The sequence below is a fragment of the Protomyctophum parallelum genome, assembly GCF_964188405.1.
Source record: "Protomyctophum parallelum genome assembly, chromosome: 1".
Lineage (NCBI taxonomy): Eukaryota > Metazoa > Chordata > Actinopteri > Myctophiformes > Myctophidae > Protomyctophum > Protomyctophum parallelum.
In genome coordinates, this window is record NC_139697.1 from 64795596 (window position 1) to 64817188 (window position 21593).

General features: G+C 43.5%; 1 protein-coding gene across 1 annotated transcript; it reads right to left on the minus strand.

The window, feature by feature from the left end:
* Positions 1-254: 254 nt before the first annotated feature.
* slc8a4a (solute carrier family 8 member 4a) lies at positions 255-20665 on the minus strand (the record flags this gene model as incomplete). Its single annotated transcript, XM_083776469.1, has 7 exons — positions 19448-20665; positions 18319-18836; positions 7191-7297; positions 6820-6938; positions 3664-3763; positions 1400-1672; positions 255-634 (listed from the first exon to the last, which is right to left on the minus strand). Exons 1-7 carry the CDS (start codon positions 20522-20524, stop codon positions 255-257), a joined length of 2574 nt encoding a protein of 857 aa, XP_083632595.1. The 5' UTR covers positions 20525-20665.
* Positions 20666-21593: the final 928 nt, after the last annotated feature.

Genomic DNA, 21593 nt, shown 5'->3' on the forward strand with positions numbered 1-21593 from the left:
ACAACTTGATTTGACACTGTAATAATAGCATTGAATAGAATTGAGTGGTCCACATTAATTGGAACTTGTTAAAATCCCAGTACCTAAAGCAAACCTCCATAACATAGTACTGTAGATGGTTAGAAAAGTTCAAAAGTTCAAAGTTCCAGTGTTGATCAGATACTGTACAGCATCAATAATAAATAAGAATACAAACATTATACAAACGCTCATGAATATAGACTACAATGTAAAGACAAGTTTCTCCCTCTGTCTCAGAAGCCAGGTATCTTGCAGTAGGCCTCTAGTGAGGACAACAGGATGTAGAAGAACCAGACGGAGACGAAGAAGAAGACAGTGATGAGCTTGGCTGTCCGTGGGCCCCCGAGCTCGCCGCCAGACACGTTCGATCGGCGGCGGTACATGAGGATGGCCACGCACACCAGCGCCATGATGGTGAAGAGAGTGACGGAGAACGCCAGCGAGCCGGGCTGCACGTGGAACTTCTTCCCCTGGGTCTTCCAGTACACGGATGCAATGGTCCATGCCACGCCGATGCCCAGGAACACGTTCACGGCGTTGCTGCCCGTCACGTTACCGATGGAGGCATCGGCGTGCTGGTCCTGAATGGCAGCCACTTTACTAGCGAATGTGTCTGTGGGAATACAGAGGATCGTATGTGAATGTTGTGACAGAAGCACAAGGCAGACAAGAGGGGCATTATATTACACCTATCATGACATGTCCAAAATAGGGACGCCAGGTTGAAAGGGTTCATGACACTATCATGTGCTTGTGTTGTTATTTGCTGTTTCTATAGAATGCGGCAGATTGGTTTTTCTTCACCCCGGAAACTCTCTGTTTATGATTAAATACAATGAGAAGCCTCTCTGAGAGTAGCCTCAATGTTAAACTCTCTGTTTATGATGAAATACAAATGAGAAGCCTCTCTGAGAGTAGCCTAAATGTTAGCCTGCAGTCCCTGGAGGAGCTACAACAGTTGTATCCTGGGGAGTTCACCTTTACTGGGCAAACTCCACAACAGTGTCCGCCATTGATTATGGATTACTACATGATTGAAGATGTCAAAGGTCATAATTGTAATTTTTGCCTAATGGTTTTTCATTGATTGTGCTCCATGTCAGCTGCTTGCGCTTACTTCAACACAGTATCATGGTGCTAGTAGGCTGCCTGGGAGAGTGTGCTGTAACTTAATAAGTAGGCCTATGTGTGCCCATCCCTTTGGAGAGAGAGAGAATGAAAATATTCTTAACCTTTTATAGTTTTTGCTATAATTAGGTGTGGTTGTCACTAAATCCCAAGGCAAGCCTAGACTTGTCACATGGCACACTGTTTGCGAACCACTGGTCTAGAGGCTATAGCCTATAGACAAACCAGACCCTGTAATGTAGACACCCACCTGGGACGGAAGTGCCGAGGGCCACAAACACAACAGCAGTGACAGAATCTTTGAGACCGACGGTGCAACCAAAGTGAGAGGCTAAGTCACCCGTAACGGCTGTCAGAGCACCTATGAGGGAGATGGAGACAAAGAAGCAGGCCCAGCCATTCCAGTACTCTGTGGGCGGGACAAACGCAAACAGAACCTTCCAGAACACTGTCAGGAAGTGCATGATGTAATCGAAGCAGGAAGGTAAACGTTCTTCCCCACTGTCTTCCTCGTCGTCATCACCTGAGAGAGAGAGAGAGAGCCATTGACTATGCAGATAATATTTACACGTTATGTCTGTTTCTTAACGTCTGGTCCGGGCCCACCAGGAGTCCAAATGGTCCCTTTCGGATTAATTCTGAGATCCTACAAATGGAAAAAATTGTAAGGGACCAAGCCCGTCCTGAAGGCACCTTGATCCCTTATTGTTTTTTTTCTTCTCCTCCTCCTTCTTCTTCCGCCAAAAATAGCAGTTCTGGCTGAACCGTGCAGTCGGTTTTCGCGAAACTCTGCAACATGGTAGAGGGCCATGCCAAACAGTGATTATGCTAAGCCCACTACCATTGGCCAATTGGGTACTCATGTCATCACAGAACTCCATATACTGTATGGCCAGAAAAGGAATACAGACACACACATAATTGTGCATAAGACAAATCATAGGCCGGTGCCCAACAGGCACTGTTCTAGTAATAATATAATAATAATGGAAGTCCAGCTCTGAATAGGTTGAAACCTTGGCCGAATTTGGAGTCGTACCCTGCATCATAAAGTCGACGACTGACATCACTGGCTGGCCAGATGAAGTTCAAGATCCCCATTGGAGTCACGCCATTCCCATGTGGGTCATTTGATTTTTAAATTCTGTCTTAAAAAGCATCTTTATTCCTTGGCTTTTAACCCAGTATGAAAGTTGCCTTCTTTTATTTTTTTCTTATGGTCTCATCGAGCTACCCAAATAGAAAAGGATGTATGCCATGTATCCGTGCCTCTTCTTCTAGAAAACCAGGTGAGATCTAAACTCCAAGTCAGCCCCTTTCCAAAACCAGGTGAGATCTAAACTCCAAGTCAGCCCCTTTCCACAACCAGGTGAGATCTAAACTCCAAGTCAGCCCCTTTCCAAAACCAGGTGAGATCTAAACTCCAAGTCAGCCCCTTTCCAAAATGCCCTGGTTTCTTGTGTGGAGACCTAAGTAGTTTGCATTGGCAATGAAATAATAATAATAATGTTAATAATAATACTTCTCTGTATTGTGTACATCTACTGTAACTTTAACTCCTCAGTTATTTTAGCTGAGACTAGACTGGAGTGGGCAATTACATTTGATAGCTACATAAAATATTTGCCATGTAATGCATTTTTAATGCCATGAATATAGGCTTATTGGATGTTGTTTTCAAACAAAGTATAATACAAGTGGCACTAAAAACAAACAAAAGACAAGCACAGCGTATATTTCGGAATAATCTAGCAAATAGCAGTGGAGCAGTGAAGACTGTCGCAGGGCTGTATGATATTGAAAGTGCCCGAGAGTGTTACTCACTAAATCATGTCTGTTAGTAGAACCAACGGTTCCCGGGGGTGATTATTTTATAGCCAGTGCAGTACTCTGGGATGAGCCAATTCAAGACTTTATTTGTCCTAAATGTGAAATTCATTCTGTAGCTCGTTATAAAAGAAATACACATGCACACAATATGCAAAATAGACTCATAAAATGGATCAGGCAGAACATGGGGCTTAGTGTGTGTGTGTGTGTGTGTGTGTGTGTGTGTGGGCGCGGCATCAGTGGTCTATCTAGTAACTTATTTGGGCGGCGGGCCAGCATACTGCATTTATGCATTTTGATAGGATCATTTCTCTGCCAGTCCTTATATTTGGCACTAAAACCACCCTTCTTCAGAGCAGAATTTTAATCTGCTCTGAGGAAGGCTGATTGCCTTGGAGGGCCGCTTTTTCCACTTTGGTAGTTTAGGATTTAAGTTATTATTATTATTATTAATTTATAGCTGAGCACCCACTGCCTAAACTATATGGGCAGCATCCAGAGGAAGCACACCTGCCTTTATTTCTATAGTAATTAAAGTTATCAAATAAAAAAGTACAATATTTGCCCCTGCGATGTAGTGGAGTAGAATTGAAAGTACTGAAAAATGACTTTCCACCACTGCTGTACTGCAGATGTCACCGAGGCTCTCTGGTTTGTGGACGCGTTGATCATCCGGAGACTCACCTGCACTCACAGTCACCGCGCTGACAAACTGTTCTCTCCAGCTGCTGCTGCCCACAACCAGAGCCAGGTTGGTCTTCTTAATAAGCTTATCCACCGTGTTCTGCCACAACAAAAAACAAAAGAAACAAAACAGACATTTAGCCTTTGTTTTCCTTCACTTCCTTCACTTACTGTGAGTGAGAAATATACAATCTTATACTCTGTAAAATGTTTACAGTAAACAGCCTCGTGGTATATGGCCTGTATAGGCTAAATGTAAAATATTTGTACATTTTTGTTATTATTTTGTTCTTATGTTTTCGTATTTTGACCATTTAGGGCTCGGACAACTGCAGGGAAAAGACTCTTTCTATTGGCCGAGCTACACGGAGCGTGCAAGCGCGTGACGTACAGTATGCGCAGTGTGTGAAAATAATGCGCATGCGAAACGCTCCTGGCTACACAAGATCTGTGGGCGCGAGAAGATTTGCAACAATATACGCATACAGTATGTGCCACATACGCACATAAAAAACTAGAACCAATCCTATTTTTAGAGCATGCGTATCCGGGGCCCACGCTATCCACGTGTTTTTCCAACCTGCTGTGGACTGTACGCAGTAAAGTCCACGCACAGACCAGCACAAACGTGCTCGGTGTAGCCCGGCCGTAAACCTTGAGCAGCACTGTTCATTTTGCATCATCACAAACTAGTCACAAACATCTACTACTAGTCACAATCACAAATATCACAAACTAGTGCTCTCTCCAAGTGCTGTCTGCTGACCCTCCTCTGTAATCATGGGTTGAGGTGTTGACCACATCCTGGTATTGTTGTTTACGGCAGGCCAAGAATAGTGATAGTTTGGTACCTGATTCCTCTTCTCGCATAGCAACAGCGCAGCAACCGAGGGGTAGAAGAGAGTCTGCATCTTGTATGAGTATGAGAGCACAGTTGCTCTTCTGCTTCTTCCCTGTTCATGAACAGCTCTGAATAAATTGTACTCTGTTTTAATAATATCTGGGACTTATGTTTTGAGTCTTTCTTGACAGAAGGTAGAATTAATTTGTCTTACAGGAGTAATTCACCCAAAACATGAAGCCTTGACTGAAATTTTTATAATTTGATGACCAGATCATCGGTCAATATGGAGACTCAGTAGGCGAGTATCAAATTATTGGCTTATGAATGCATGAATTGAAGGATATGTATAATTGATAGAAAATAAGTATAAGTGAGTTTTTCCACCACAAGCCAAACAGTCTACTCTAAATGAATAAACAGGTCACAGACTCTAAGATGCAATGCTCTGCAGCAGATGTGATTTTTGGACATGCAAATGATATGCAAATTTGGCATTCAACACATTTCTGCCACAAAAAGGGACGCGAGAGAGCTCCATTTGGTGCGCTCAGCCAACCTCACCATCCGTCCTGTCCATACCATATAGTCATGCCCCCTGACGGGATGCTCTGGGATGTATCAGAGTAGAAAGATGTTAGGATCTAGGCGCGCTGACACCTCCCTCAGTTGTTTGTGAGGATCAGGTTGGTGGAGGGCCTGTTGTGGGTCAGTCATCAGGGTCAGCCACTGCTGCAGGGCTGCCATCAGTGTTGTCAACAGGGCCTACTGCTGCTGCAGGGTTGTTGACAGGGCCTGTTGTTGCTGTGGAACTGTCCTCTCAGTCCTGCTGCTGTTCCGTGGCTGGTGTCGGGGCCAGTTGTTGCTGCGGGGCTCCCGTTCCAGGTCTGCTGCTGCCACTGGGCTCATGCCAGGGTATGCTGCAGCTGCTGAGCTCTCAACCCGAGGGGTGTGATTTGTGTTTGGGGTGAGTGTTCGGTGGGTGGGTGGCTGGCTGGCTGGTGGGGGGAGTGTGTTCTTTGTCCCACTCTCACCCACTCTCACCCATTTCAGAATGCCTGCTCACGCCTACAGCAATATATAAGTACCATCGACTCCCACAATAATTTCATTGTGATCCAAATATATTTTACAGAGAGAGAGAGAGAGAGAGAGGGGGGGGGGGGGGGGGGGGGGTTGGCCATTACAGCAGCACAGACTGCGACACAGTGGGCTGGGATTACTGCTCCTCAATTGATTATTAATAAATAGGTGCAATATGTAAGTGTTTATCAGATCCTGTGTTTGCGTCACCTGTTTGTGTGTAACCTGTTGTTGTCAGCTCTCTGATCTGTAGCCTGTAATCCTAAAATCCCCCAAACATATTTCTCTACAGTTATTGCCCTGCAGCAAACCCTGAAGGCCCTGTAGCACTCAACCTGTCCCAGGGCTTAAAGATCACAAGATCGCATGATCCTTAAAGTTCACATGAAAGAAGGAGTAGAGTACGTTGAGTATGTTGTAGCATGAAAAGAAATCAGCAAAAAGTCCATAGATTTGGCTGCCACATGACGTCACGGACATACTTACTGTGGCACCCACATAGTCATAGTAAATGTATTTTGCCATTGACTTGGCCTAAAACGTTTATATGGAATACAAAGTTCCGTAAAAAGTCCATAGACTTCAATGCCACATGACGTCACATTAGCCGCTCACAAAACCATAGTCCCGCAGCAGGTTCTCATTAAGAAACCCGGACAAATCAAGGGAATGGGGGACACTTTCTTATTGTCTTTACCTCATGAATAAATAATGTCTATCTGACTATCCTGTTGTGCACCACTGTTGTTTATTCTGATTTACCCTGCACTGACTGGCACCCTAGAGAGTACTGTAGCACTGCAGTGCACGGAGCATCTTCTACTTTGAATAATGGAATCAATTAAGGTAGCTGGGAACACTGAAGAAGCTACACTGTGGAGCTACGCGTGGGTGGATGGTAACACACTTTGCCATGCACATTTCACTGTGAAATATCCATCTTAATAAAGGCTTTTAAACCTTTTGCCAGAAGAGTGCTTTGGACCTTTTGTTGAACTTTTGTATTCCGTTAAAGAACACCTTTCATTACATGTATTTGGACTTCTTAGCCCTGCAGACTGTTTCTGATAAATGTCAGGGTGGACAGCAGGACATAGACCTATAGTATATGCTGCCGTTGGCATACAGGTAAAGCATGATATCACCAGCCAAAATCCTGTCACTGAGTGTAAAACTTGTTTATGTGTGATTGATTACCATTAATGATCACGAAGAGCTTTGCTTGCGGTTACCTTGAATTCATAGGACTCTTCAATGACGACGTCCAACCGGGTGTGTTCTCCCAGACTGGGGCAGCCCATCTTGGCGACATCCTCCAACCCCACCGCTGGCTTGTTATCATTGGAGTCTCCTGGTTACAAAGGAGGAGCACATTCATGTCAACCCACAGTGGGCAAGATCCAGTGTTGATCTAACTATGACATTATTACTCATAGTTCAATTGGTTTGCCGTGGCTTGGATTTGGGTTATATGGTGTTGTTCACTTAGGGTCAATGAAAAGCGGTATGACATTGGGAAGATTCCAAGGGTCCTGGGCAGATATAGGGGCTCTCATAGATGACATGGTCAATATTTGGTATCTCTGACTCTAAGTTGACTTACCGTGTTTCTGTCCCACATCTAGCAGAATGGGCTCCTCCAGGACGATGGTGAAGGTCTTGTTCTTCTCATACTCTTCATCATCAATAATCGGCACTTCCAGCAGCTTCCTAAAAACAGGCAGGTTTGAATTCACTAATGATGTTAGCGGTGCTGATTAAGTAAGTTAATGATTGGTGATGGACTGTGTTTCTGTCCTGCTCCTCACGCCTTGTCCATGGTGCTGAAGAGTTATGCTACACTACAGTATTATGTCAGTGAGTGCTGTCCATGGTGCTGAGGTTTAGTTGCGTGGTAAGGTGAATGCTGCTCGAGGTATAAAGCTGATTCTGGCACCGAAGCTTAACCACTCGAACCCCAGCATCAATATTCTGTCGGGATGTGTGCATGTTTGTGTATATACTGTAACTGCAATATGTGACCATACATTCCATTCCATCTGTCCAACATTTGGCTGCTTGTAACAATGAGTGAGTGACAAATTAACCATCTTGAATCTTGAGTCATAATTTGAATTAATGTGTTTGACGTTGGCTGCCCTGCTTCTATACATACAGTGCTAAAACAGTATAACAGCCCTTCAGTTGTTTTCAATTCAGCATTTGACAGTTGAATATATGTAGAGTATATTTGTGGAAAATATAGCCTATTTACAGTGTTAAAGGACAACTTTAGTTTTTTTCAACCAAGGTTCATGTTTTAGGTTGGTATTAGATAAAGTAAAAGATGAGTGTTAATTGTCTCCACCAGGCCAAAGGCATGGGGGGAGAGTATGTTTTGCACTCCGTCCGTCCGTCCGTGTGTGTGTCCGTCCGTGTGTCCGTGAGCAGCTAATCTCGGCCACCGTTAACCCGGTCGATGCCAAATTCTGCACACACACTCCCTGGATGCCAACGATGAACCTCTGCCCCAAACTTTCCAGAACGGCCTGTTATAGCGCCACCAGGAGGCCGCTTTGTGTAAAACAAGTTTTTGCACAGTACACCTACAGATTTTGTCCAAACATCGCGCAAATTGGTACACAGTCTCTCTAGAGCCATTCAACGAAACGGGTCTTTCAGATTTCTTCAGAAGTTCACAGGAGTGCTCAGTTTCAAACAAAATGCTGCAAATCATGAACACATCGCGTGATTTCCGTGAAATTGTGCATGCACATTCCCACTAGGCCGAGGAAGAAATGCCACATGAACAATTTCAACTCAGCCTCAAGGTGGCGCTATAACTGGCCAAAAAGTGTTTTTACCTCTAACTGCACGGATCTGTGGATAACTTTGTATGCCAACTCCCTAGTTTACTTTTGTTGCCCTTTTATCCAACCACCAGATGAAGGCAAGCTGCAATGTCCTACATTCCTATCCTGGTGGAGACCTGTGCCCAGAAGGGCACTTTTTCTAGTTCTTTTTCATTTGCTGCTTTCTTTCGTTTTAGGGATTTTTGCTATTTTTGACAGGGGGGCGGGGGCATTCGAGCATGGGGCTAAATATGTAATTTCTTACACAATTTGATGGTGATTTATTTTTTTATGGTTTACTATAGTCCTAATAAACGCCAGGAAATTACATCTGGCCACAGAAGATCACAAGATCTACTGAATGTGAAGGTAGCCTACTGGGGGAAGGCTTATACAGTATGTATACAGTAGGCTCAATATGTCAGTTTGTCACATTTAATAGATCCTGTGATCTTTTGTGGCCAGATGTAATTTCTTGGAGTCTAGTAGTCTATAGTAAATAATAAAAAAATAAATTGCCATAACATTTTGTAAAAAAAAATACATATTTAGCCCCATGCTCGAATGCCCCCGTCCCCCTGTCAAAAACTGCTAAAATCCCTAAAACGAAAGAAAGCAGCAAATGAAAGCAGCAAAACCTTGGTTGAAAAAAACTAAAGTTGTCCTTTAACAATATACTTAAGTAAGTTGAAATGGCTTAGATTGACCTTCCACACTTACTGTTGTATCAGCTGGCCTCGCCTTTACTTGTTTCCACCCCACCTCTTTTCTAATATATAATTGTCTGTATCAGCCGATCAACAAGGTCGATCCCCTTTACAAAGCGCTAGACCAGGGAGATGCACTACTGCTGCTGTGGAGCACCACACCTAACTTCAGCTTGCCACATGTCTTAGTTACCCATACCAAGCTGTGCATCTTTGCTATTTGTCATCTATTTTGACACAGGTAAAATATTAATCTATTTTAACATGAACTAGTCTCTGACGCAGCAATGTAGTTCCTCAACATTCCACAAGAGGGTATACTCCATCCATGCCATCAACCTAATTCCAACCAAGATGAGCGAGTGAATGAGAATGAAATCATCTAGGTTCCACAAAGCCGGACATTTCAGATTGTGTCAACGGTGTCACAGAGCGCAGAAATATAATTAGTATAAATAGTATTTTTTGTGACAACATTCTATTGTGTTTTGTAACAATCCCTCCCACTGAGCACTCCAAGCCCATCAAACCAACTGGGAAATATGTGTCACGCCACATGACCCTGGCTGGTTACATATAGGCTACATGTGTGGTTCCTTGCCATGCCTCGTTGTGAGCTAACGTGCGTGCCTCAGCCTGTTCCATTCTCTTAAACTGTCACATTGAGTCTTATTTCTTTCTGTGTTTCTCCCTAATGATGTGTGGGAGGGTGTCTATTTCTGTCGACATACACTCAATGGGTTGGGTACTTTCAAACATGGGCTGGCAGAGGAACACAAATCAGGGGGCTTTTACACAATGTTGATACGCTGTGACTTGTCAAAACCATGTTGATGGGAGAACATAGATTTCCTGGAGAGTTTTTACTAATGCTAAGGATCTTGTTGCAATGTTGGAGGCATTAAGAAAAGGAGTGTAAAGTTCTTGTTCTTAAAGGGTTGATGTTATAGTCTATTGGTGGGATTGTCACCCTTGGTTTCTCCTGCATAACCATAAACTATACTGTCCAAAAGATAAAGATACAAGACCTTCTCTTGTAAGCCACTGTGCTATGCCACAGTGTGCAGATATCTATTTACCCCTATGGGTCCCCTTTTCACTCCAAGAGTTATAGTAACACTCACTTGCTGTATTCACTTGCTGTGAAGCCATTACTCAACACTCACTTATAATTAAACTTGTCATGTTGTCCTGTGATGTCACTAATGCTTGTCTTTCATATCCCAGAATTGATTATTAATTATTAATCAGAGCCTACCTGTGTGTTCCATTCCCCCCCCTCTTTTTGACATAGCCATGAGCACCCTACATCTTTATAATCCCCAAAGATAGAAAGACATTATGTATCTCTGCTATCAAACAAAACTGTGTATGCTTGAGTGTGTATTTGTTCTGGGCTATAAAATCATTCCAGGGTTTAAAAACAGCTGCAGGGAGTGCAAATCCTCTCCACTGTGAGAAAAGATTAACCCAAATCAATACGTTGTTCTTCAAAGAAGCAGTAAGATGTTTTTCTCGCCATTACCCTGGGGTAGCCTGGTGTATTCTACTATACTAGGAAGTAGGAACTAACACTTCTAAGTATTTTACAGCATGAGCAACTAAGACTTACAATTATAGATGTTTACACTACTATACCAATGAGTAACACTTCCAAGTATATGTGACTTGCCATCTACTTACTTGCCATTAACTCTTCCAAGTATACAGTACAGTATAATTATGTGAAGTATTACTGACTAACAACTAATGCTTCCAGATGTGTACTCTACAAACCACTATCATGTCCAACAGATTCATTGCGACCAAAGGTCACAGATTACCCTGAAAACCTGCAAAACCTGTCAGTCAGTCCGTCCATCACGCCTCGTGACACGCTCCATATATGCTGTGAGTCCGTCACGCCTCGTGACACGCTCCATATATGGCTGTCTCCATATATGAAGATCACAACACTAACCTCATAAACCCTGGGTAGCCATACATGGAGAAGACTGGATCATCACCTAGATCTGCATATATCTTCGAAGTCACCCTTTACCTGTCCATTCAAACTCTAGACAGGCTCGCCCCAAAGTTATTAGCGCAGCCGCGACCGGCAGGCGGCAAAAACTAGAGTTCTCAACAGGCCCGAAAATGAAGGCCCGGCCCTGGGCCCTAACTGGGTTGGCCCTTCCTAATTAGCACACATTTTGCGCCCTATCCGGCCCGAAAACGTAAAAAAAATAAAAAATATATGTCCATATATAATATATGGGCATTTCCAGACCTGTTGTTTCAGCGCTTCTCGCCCTCAGGGCGTCTTACTGGTACTAACTGGTAATACTAGCCTCTAACACTTACAACCGTTGAGAGGTGTAACAAAATCTCTGGAGATTGGCGGTTAGGCTACGTCAGGAGAAGAGAGAAGAGTATAATAAAGACCAATTAGAAGACTAAGCAAGAATCCTCCAAACAAACAACAAACAAGTCTTGCCCGCATTAAAACCTGAAAACCTCTAATCTGCAGTGTGGTGTTCTCCACTGAGAAATTACCTAAATAGAGAAAACATGTCCCTCTGGCATAATGAAAAACAATCTTCAGAATTAACACAAAGCTTGGAATCCATGTAGACAGTTTTACACTCTTTCATTCATATATACTGTATATATATATATAGCCTATATATATATATATATACACACACACGTATATCTATCTCTCTCTCTCTCTCTCTCTCTCTCTATATATATCTCTCTCTCTCTCTCTCTCTCTCTCTCTCTCTCTCTCTATATATATATATAGAGAGAGAGAGAGAGAGAGAGAGAGAGAGATGGACTCACAGTGTGAGTCTTATTATAAGCTCAGTTCCCACAACAGCGGGGTGTTGAACCATCATGCAGGCTCATCAGTATGTCTCTCTTCTAGATGAAGAACTTGCTTAACCACTTAAGCCCTATTCTTCTTTGACCGGAGTCCCCCAGAGGTCTACAGTATTATGGTTCATGTGGTTAAAATGCTCGCTTGACTCGACAAATTGTGTTTGCTTAACTTTCATAAGAGGAACTTGCTCCGGACTCTGGATGCAGTGATGAGTCTATGAAAGCCTATGCATTCAAGGCTTCATGGGGGGAGTAATTGATAGAAAATAATAATTAGGGGATGATCTACCCCTTTAATGCATGGACATGGACATAAGAGACTCACAGCATGCAAACTCCAGGAGATATAGTTCCACAGTAGGTCTAATTAGATAATACAAAACGGTTAATGTAATCATCAGTGTATGGGTAGAGTAAATCCCTCACTGTTACGTAATAAGGTAGGTAAGCTGTATTATTGGCCAAATTAGGCAAGCCGGGTGGCAGTGGAGTAACGTTTCTGTTCAGAAGGTCATCTGTTCAAATTCCTGGAGGTTTGGGAACTATTCTCAACCACCATTGTTGTGATGCCCTTGAGCAGGTCACATAATTACCAAACTGGATTATAGGTGGATCTGTGCAATTGTATGGATGTGAAACAGGGCATTGCTGCTCAGGTCCAATATCTCACAGTATACTGTAGCACACACTCATGTATTATTGCTTAGAATGTAGAAATTGTCATTGTTCCATACAAGCACTCTAAAAAAGAGCAGTTATGTATAATACAAACCATGATGTGGAGAGTCGTAAAAGTAGAGAACAGTCATCTGCTATTCGGACCAAAAGGGTTTTCATGAACATGTACCGGTCCGGTACGGTATATCTTGAATTATTATTTCTGCTAAATAATATTTCTGCTATCTAGCTAGCTAGCTAGACTGAAAGAGATACAGTTCCCAAGCTGTGTGTCTCATAGCTCATTAGCTCCTGTTGCCATAGCATCAGGCAGCTTGATGTACATGTACACCCTGATGCTAGTATGTTGCAGGGACTTTTACCCTCCATCCAAAGTAAACGTTGATGCTGATTGCCAAGCAGGGAGGAATTAGGTCCACTGTTTTATAGTCTTTGCAAGTCGACTTGCCCGGGATCTCAGGGCAGACACTTTAACTACAAGGCCACTAAGCTGGTATAGCGAGCTAGCTTAGAGCGGCTTTGACTAAGTTGGTTTCCAGCAGGATTTATTTCTGTACGTGACTGCACGGGTGAAATGGTTTTGGGGGAGAAGCAGCCGGACATTCACTTTATATTCTATTCATTTTCAGAGTTTTCCAAAAGACTCTTTGGTGGACTTGAAATTAGTTGGAGTTAAAACGTCTGGTCTACTGGAAATTTCATGAACCCAGAAATGGTGATTAGTAGCCTATAGACTTTTATGATAGAACTTATCTATACAGGCCTAATAGATTAAATTAAACTAGGGGGTTTTCATGGTTTTGAATCCATTCCAAGCATTAGATTTGCACAAGAAACACCCTTTGGGCTAAAAACGCCCATAGCCCAAATGTGCTGACCTCAACTTTTAGCAACCAAGTTTAATTTCATCTGCTAAGCCTATAAAGGACATTAGAATCATAAAAGTTTATACTATCCAACATTTCTGGGTCTAACATGGGACTTGCAGTATGGGGTCTTCCAGTACAAACACTGTAAAAAGGCTGGTGGCATACTGTACTTGAAGCAAGGTAGAAAATCTTTTTAGTTTTTTTGTCCATGTGAATGATTCACCCAGTATGACTCTCTCATGTTGCACGTCTTGATGTTTGGGTCATTATTGATCCAGTCCTGTCGGCATAAGCTGTGAGTAGTAAAGAATATATCCCTGACTCTCTGTATCGACTTCCCCCAGAGAAGTCATTGCGCTCACAGTTCACAGTTCACTTTCATCTTTGCTTACATAACTGCTCCCATTACATACATACACACACACGCACACATGCACGCGCACACACACACACACACACACACAGACACACACACACACACACACACACACACACACACACACACACACACACACACACACACACACACACACACACACACACGCTCACATGCACACACGCACACATGCATGTGAGCATGTGTGTGTGTGTGTGTGTGTGGCTCACTAAGCCAGCCAAAAATGAACATGGGCTGTAAATAAACGAAGGCATAAAGGTTTTATGCAGATCTTCCCCTAATCCAGTATACAGAGCTAAATAGTTATCCAAATTAAAAGTGGACATTTATTTTAGCTCTGAGGTTGTGTGTGTGCGTGCGTGCGTGTGTGCGTGCGACGTGCGTGCGTGTGTTGGGGGGGGGGGGGGGGGGGGGGTAACTCGTAACCTATTTACTGCAGTGCAGATTATTTTAATGGGGAATTCACAGAGCCATCTCCTCATCTGCTGGGACCCCCCACACAACAAACAATTCAACAATACATGCAGGGAAACACATACTGACACGCAAACACATACAGTACAGGAACATAAACATACATCATGCACGCATAGATCGCATGCCAACAAACATGTGTAAACAACATCCACACACATGTCAATGCATACACACACACACACACACACACACACACACACAAGCCCCTTAGCGTTGCTGCTGACTGCTGTCATCTTTCAGATTCCGCCCAGGGAGAAAACCCAATTAAAAAGAGCGAACTCTGTTGTTTGAAACAGAAACTTTGTCTGTCTGGTCAGCAGAATAAAAGGAAAAAGAAAGGCCAAAGAAATAAACACTGACACATGAAGCTCATGCACGCCTGCATGTTCACAGTCAGACACACATAGTAGTAAAAAAAAAACAATGTCCCCTTTATCACTTTGTATAACATCCTGAATTCTATTTCAACATGTATTGTTGCTGATCTACTAACAATACTGTAAACCCACATTAGGGGTACCTTCGGGGTTGCACAATTGCTCCGATACACATCAAACTGGGCACAGACACTATTCAGGGGTCTGCCATGACAATAGGCACACCAGGGGTCATGTGTGGCCCCCAGGGGCCAAGTTAGGGGTCCCGGGGACCACAGGCACTGTGTTGCAAACTTGACGCAAACACTATTCAGGGGTCTGCCATGAGTCATGACAATATACCGTAGTCACACTAGGGACCACATCAGGGTCCCCTGGGGGCCACAGGCACACCGTTGCTCCAATCATCACCAAGCATGGCACAAATTCTGGCGGTCAGATTCAGCACAATATAGGACTGGATTTGAAGAGCAGCCTGGAAGTCTAGTAGATACATAATGTAAAATTGCATGGCAGCAAATATGCATTGTGTACTAAACAAACATGCAACAATGATGACAAATACTACAATTGATTGTTTTTAAACTAAACTGACTAAATATAGGCATTTAATTTAATGTTGTACTGTATCTCTCATACACTGCAGAAGGAGGCATCATTAACGTGGATGCGGTTACTCCCATCAAAGAAAGAATTGCATCACCGTGGTCTAAAAGTGCAAGTGAGTCAGGATGATTTAGTGGGACCTGGAACTAAATAATGCCTATAAGGCTATATCAGACTTAGCAATAGGCTGCCACAATAATTCAGTTTTCATTGTTCCTTTCAGAGTGGGAGATTGTTAGTACTAACTTTCATCCTTATGCCACCTTGACTCTCACCATTTACATAATTATCTTTTCAGCAGCTCTTACGTTTGTTCCCCTTTGAAAGCAACATTGTGTTTGATTTGTGTTCAAAGTGAATGTGACACAGCCACACACACACACACACACACACACACACACACACACACACACACACACACACACACACACACACACACACACACACACACACACACACACACACACACACACACACACACACACACAAATGCATAGAGGCAGGTATACACAAAGATATACTGTATGTGTGTGCAGGTGAACAAGCAAACTAACCGAAAACAACACAAACTGACAAATAAATTCATCATTTCCCGTCTGAACTGCTAGGCAGGACAAAATGGAATATATTTTCTTTTGACACAATGCACATTCACCTGGCTTTTTTCCCTTTCGACCAACCCACACAATACACCCACACAGCAGCCCTGAAATCCTCTTCACAGGAAGATATTCATCTGGCTCTTATATACACACACACACGTACGCAAGCACCAAGCACACACACGCAAGCATGCACATACATGCGCTCTTAATTCAGCCATGGTTTTATATTACAGTAGCCTGTATTCGAACAATATAAGTCCTGACCTATATACTTTATTGTATGACAAATATCAAAAAGAGCATATCTATCCATCTATCTGTCTGCTGTATCTGTCTGTCTGTCTGTTTGTCGGTCTGTCTCTCTGTCTGAAATTGTCTTCATATACAGTTTATGTTATAGTACAGTAGGTATGCATTCAAAGGAACATACCGCCATACAGTATACTGTATCGTACTGTACATAATCAAATACATTTTCAGACAATTACTTTGTTTTGGGATTTCAAATCTGCTTATTTTCTCCATAGTTATTAAAATGTTACGGAACTTACATGAATTATAGAGTCAATGTCAGCTAAACGTCGCTTTCAGTTAAGCAGTCATGGAAAAGTGTCCTCCTCTCTGCTTTTGCATGCATGAATTGCTGTCAGATAAGCTGATAATTATAAACAAATATAAGCCTGCTTTGATAGTTCATCACCCACTCATTTTTCTAGATGTTTCTCTGTTTCTCTCCGGCCCTTGCTATGTTAGATAATACATTCAGACAGAATTGGAGCTGGAACACTAACATTCAAGCTGATAATGGGTTCTCTCATTGAGTTGGGCAGATGGGGAGAACCCTGAACAAACACTCTATAGCAATGATTATCAGAATATAGCTTTAACCTTTTACCCAAATTATATATCACAGAATCGTTGACGATTTCACCATTTTCATCTTCATATTGGTTCTCACTAATTCTCTACCATAATGGTACCATTTTTGTTAACTCACTGTGTCTCAAAGGAGGGCTTTGGACAGTCCAGAAACCTGCCTACTAGTGACATCCAAGCTTGAAACTGCAGATGTTATATTCATGAAAGTTTGTATGCTATAATGTCATATTATAGCATACAATATATAAGTAATTATTCTTTAATAAAGAAAAGAAAATAAACAAATAATTTAAATCGTGTTTAAAAAAACCAAACAAACGATAATAGGCAGGTAAGCGGGTTTCTGAAGTGTCCCTCCCAAAGCCCTCCTATGAGACAGACCAAGTAGAACAAATGTGTGCCACATGCCATTTTATCATGAGCCATTAGTGAGGACCAATTATATGAAGTTGTTCTTGAAGCATTCAGAAATATAATAACAATAATAATGTATTGCATTTTTATAGCGCTTTTCTATGCAGTGTTTACTCAAAGCGCTGCTACAATGGTCCATTCATTCATACATTGGGAGGTGAAGCAGAAAACAGTCAACGCCACGCCACACCATGCCACGCCACGCCAGCATCCTCACTTCCCACATTCACACACCAATGGTGGCAAGCTACCATGCGAGGCTCCTGACTAACACATTGGAGGCAATGTGGGGTTCAGTGTCTTGACCCACGGATCACTGGACGTCCTGCTCTATACCTCCTGAGCCACAGCCTACACAGTATAACCTATCCTGCCTCACTTTCCATGCTTTACTCATCACCCAAATCACATACAAATCACAATCTCTCTTCCTCAATAACAGTTCAATCTACTTACCCCATCAACTGCCAATGGGCATTAGTATAGATTGCAAGCACAGTGGTGTAAAGTCTACTCTCTAAATATGGGAAGTCTGTTCTGCCTTTATTGAAGCAGAGATGCGGAGAGGGCAACAGCACTGGGAAGTGCCAAGAAAGAATTGTGTGCTGGGATTTCATCCCAGGCCTGGGAGGCTAACAAACAACTCTCTGTTTCAGTTACATATATTATGTTCTCTTCAGGGAGCACTACCACAGTTTTCTACTCTTAGCCACAGAACAGTTTACCGGAGCAATATAGGATTTTAGTGCTCAAGGGCTCAGACGTTATTGACGAAGAGGAGATCATTTTCCCTTCACTTTCTCTGCCCAGATTTCTCCAGCCAGCTCTGAGATTTAAAACTCTTAAACCTGAATGTTAGTTGTAAAGCTGCATCTCTCATCTCTAGGCCACTGCCATACTTTAGGCAGGCTCCCTGCCACAAACTGGTTTATTACAGAGTAATTCATAATTAAACAGGATTTTGACAGTGACAACATCATTTCAAATTTCTGAATTTGTGAGAATGCAACATGATGGTGAGTGACTCACATGGTCTCGTCGTTCTGAAACTCCAGTTTCCCAGAGACTTCCTCGTAGTCTTCCCCGGCTTTGGCAGTGCCCTCTATGGTGTGGTACGGAATGGCCACCTTTCCCCTGGCACCGGATGTACGGTGAACTTTCACCTGCATAGAGCCGATGCTCTCACTGACTCGTGAGGTCTCACTCTCGAACGTGAAAATACCGGCATGGTCGTCATCGTAGATGGTCACTGTTGCAGAGTGAGCGTTTCCCAGGGCTGCCTTTGGCGGAATGTGGGGCAAGATACCCACCATGCTGTTGCTTGAGGTGATGGAGTTGGGTTCTAAGATGGAAACCTCTGCGCGGTGTGCGATACGGGGGTTGCTGAGGTGCACATAGAAGTGCTCGTCCTCTTCGAATATGTCATCATCAATGACTCCAACGGTGAACTCTTTCACCGTCTCTCCGGGCTTGAAGACAAGTGTGCCTTCAGCGAACTCGTAGTCAGAGCCAGCGTTGGCAGTCCCGTCTTCAGTGCGGTAGTCCACCTGTGGGCACACAGGGACTTTGTTGGTGCTTGAATAGGTTACAAAACTCATCACATAGCACAGAAAAACATGTAAGCATCTGGCCTAGAAGTGCTCCCGCTTCTCTCATCCTCTTACTGAAAGGAATACAGCATACTGTACAGTACATAGTGTCTGTTGTCTACTTAAGACTTGTGTGTCATGCATGATATGCAATATCTTATAAATTGCACCAATGTGAGTCCTGTGAGCTGTGACTCCTGTCTATTTAATGTCAGTAGTACAGCGACAGGTCTTAATTGTATTATACTGGGTCCAGTTGTCACTACACCATGTGAAATGGAAAGCTTCTTATTTGCACAACCATGCTTGTTCTTTATAATTTAATTGCAATTCTAAACCAGTTTAGAAATTCAACTGAAGATGGATTTTGTTGAACCTTGCGCAAACCCTCAACTCTCACTCCAATGATTTTGAGCACACACACCCCCTCATCCATTACACTACTATAATCCATTTCAAGTGGTAAAGTGAGTGTACTTAATCGTAGGAGTGATTTGACACCAAGGGGGCGAACCCATAATGTCAACCACGGTAAATGGTAAAGTTTGCCAACAATCACAGTCTCTTACCTTCACAGTGCAGCCACTCTCTCCCCCATGACGCGTGACAGACAACTTCATAGAACCACAGTTCTCAAAGCACTGGTAGTGAGAAGGCTCAAACTGCAGGTAGATAGTATGGGGATCTTCTTCTTGGCCACTTGCCTCATGACAGCTCACCACTTTCCTTGCTTGGTCGGCAGCGTGCTTTTTCAGAATGTTTCCGGCTCCAATCATCATGCGCGTCGCCTGGATGCGATAAAACGCCCGGCTCTTCTGCTGCTGGACCAGCACCTGGTAGTTGGCCATCTCGATCAGCTGCTCCATGTCCTTCTCAGGGTGCCTCTGTTTCAACTCTTTCAGCGTCCGGGCCATATCCCGACGAGCCTCTTCCTCCTGGTCCTGTCCTGGGCTGTCCCCGCCCCCACCTTCCTCTACCCCCTCCAGCATGCCATCCAGAACGTCTTTGGGGTGAGCGTTGGAGTTGATCCCCTGACCGTCCATCTCCAAGTCCATTTTGGTGAACATGGCCTCCGTTTCAATGATGATGTTGTGATCCTTTTTGACGCGGTAATGCTTATTCATGTACTTGTAGACGAGCAGACGTCGGTCTGCAATCCAGGCCTGCACCACGCAGATGGGAAAGAAGAGGAAGGTGAGGACCGCTTCCCACACCTCTACTTCTCCTGGGGAAATCACAGCCAGGATGAGATACAGCCAGATGTAGGCAAACACGCTCCAGGCAGCGGTAACAAAGAACACCCGCAGATGCTTTATCTTGCGAGTTTCATTTTCCGGCACCACGTACACGCAGATGGCAATGATGATAAACATGTTAAAAGCAGCGCTGCCCACGATGGTGCTGGGCCCGAGGGAGCCCGCTTCGAACTTATGGCCGACCACTTCGATGACGGAGAGCAGGATCTCTGGAGCGGAGGAGCCCAGGGCCATCAGGGTGAGGTTGGACACCGTCTCATTCCAGACGCGCACGGTGGTCGTGGTCGTCTCGCCGTTGGGTTTCTTGATTGTGATCTCCTTCTCCTGGGAGGTGATGACCTCGATGGAGGACATGAAGCGGTCCGCGATGATGGACATGCCCAGGAACATGTAGATGAGAGCCGCAAAGTAAACAATGGCACGTGCCACCTTATCGCCCACCGAGGGATTCTGTGGATTCCAGGTGGGCAGGACAACTCCTTCAGAGCAGCTGTCCTCGCCAGAACAGTTGCCTGGCGCATCACTTCCGGCTGCATGGCTGGAGCTGTCTTGAGATGCGTATGAAATGCCCGGGAGGAGGAGGAGAACCAGCAGGAAGGAAGTGACATGGCAGGAGCTTAAAGATGGATGCTTGCCTATCAACATGGCAGTGATGGGAGTGGCGGGAGTCCTCAAACCCTCTTCTGATGCCCCAATCCACTTCATGTCCCAATGACACTTCTAGAATAGAAGACACAAGGAAGAAATAAAACATTTTGTATGGGGAATAAAACAATTATTATTATTAAACAAAATATGAGATGAGAGAAACATGATGAGAGAAACACCTGGGCCACCTGGGATCCATATACAGATTTAAAGGAAAGGTATAAATGTCAAATATGTTAGAATGAAATGAAGATCCATATACTTTTAAACATCAATGAATGAAATATTGAGAGCATCAAGTGTGTCATTCGTTGCCTGTCTGCATGGGCACTTTATGTGTTTACTTTAATCCCAATACATCTGCATTTAGACATGAACGTCTTAACTGCAAGATCAGACTTCCTACCTGGTAACTAGGCTATTACACCAATAATTATTCTCATGACGTATGCATTCCAGCAGCTCTGTCGAATGGTTTATAACAAACTCCTCAACACAAAGGATGTGATGAAACTACACTGTTCTATTTAGGGTGAACACCTATATGTAAGAACCTCGTTGAGATAAATGGAAGAAACGGGAGGGAGAGGGTTGGCAATTATGGATGTGTCATAGCTCTTATCAGTGGGTTGTGTGCTCTTCTTTACATGTTACTAAAGCATTTATTTCCTCTAATATTTCTTCCCTTCAAAGGCAGAAAATCCAGTGCCTCATATTAGTCTATTACGCCCTTTTCTCTCGCTCTGGTGTTATCATTTAATTAAGTCTGACTCTTGGATTTTACCTCAAAATGAGATCAGGTATGAGAAAT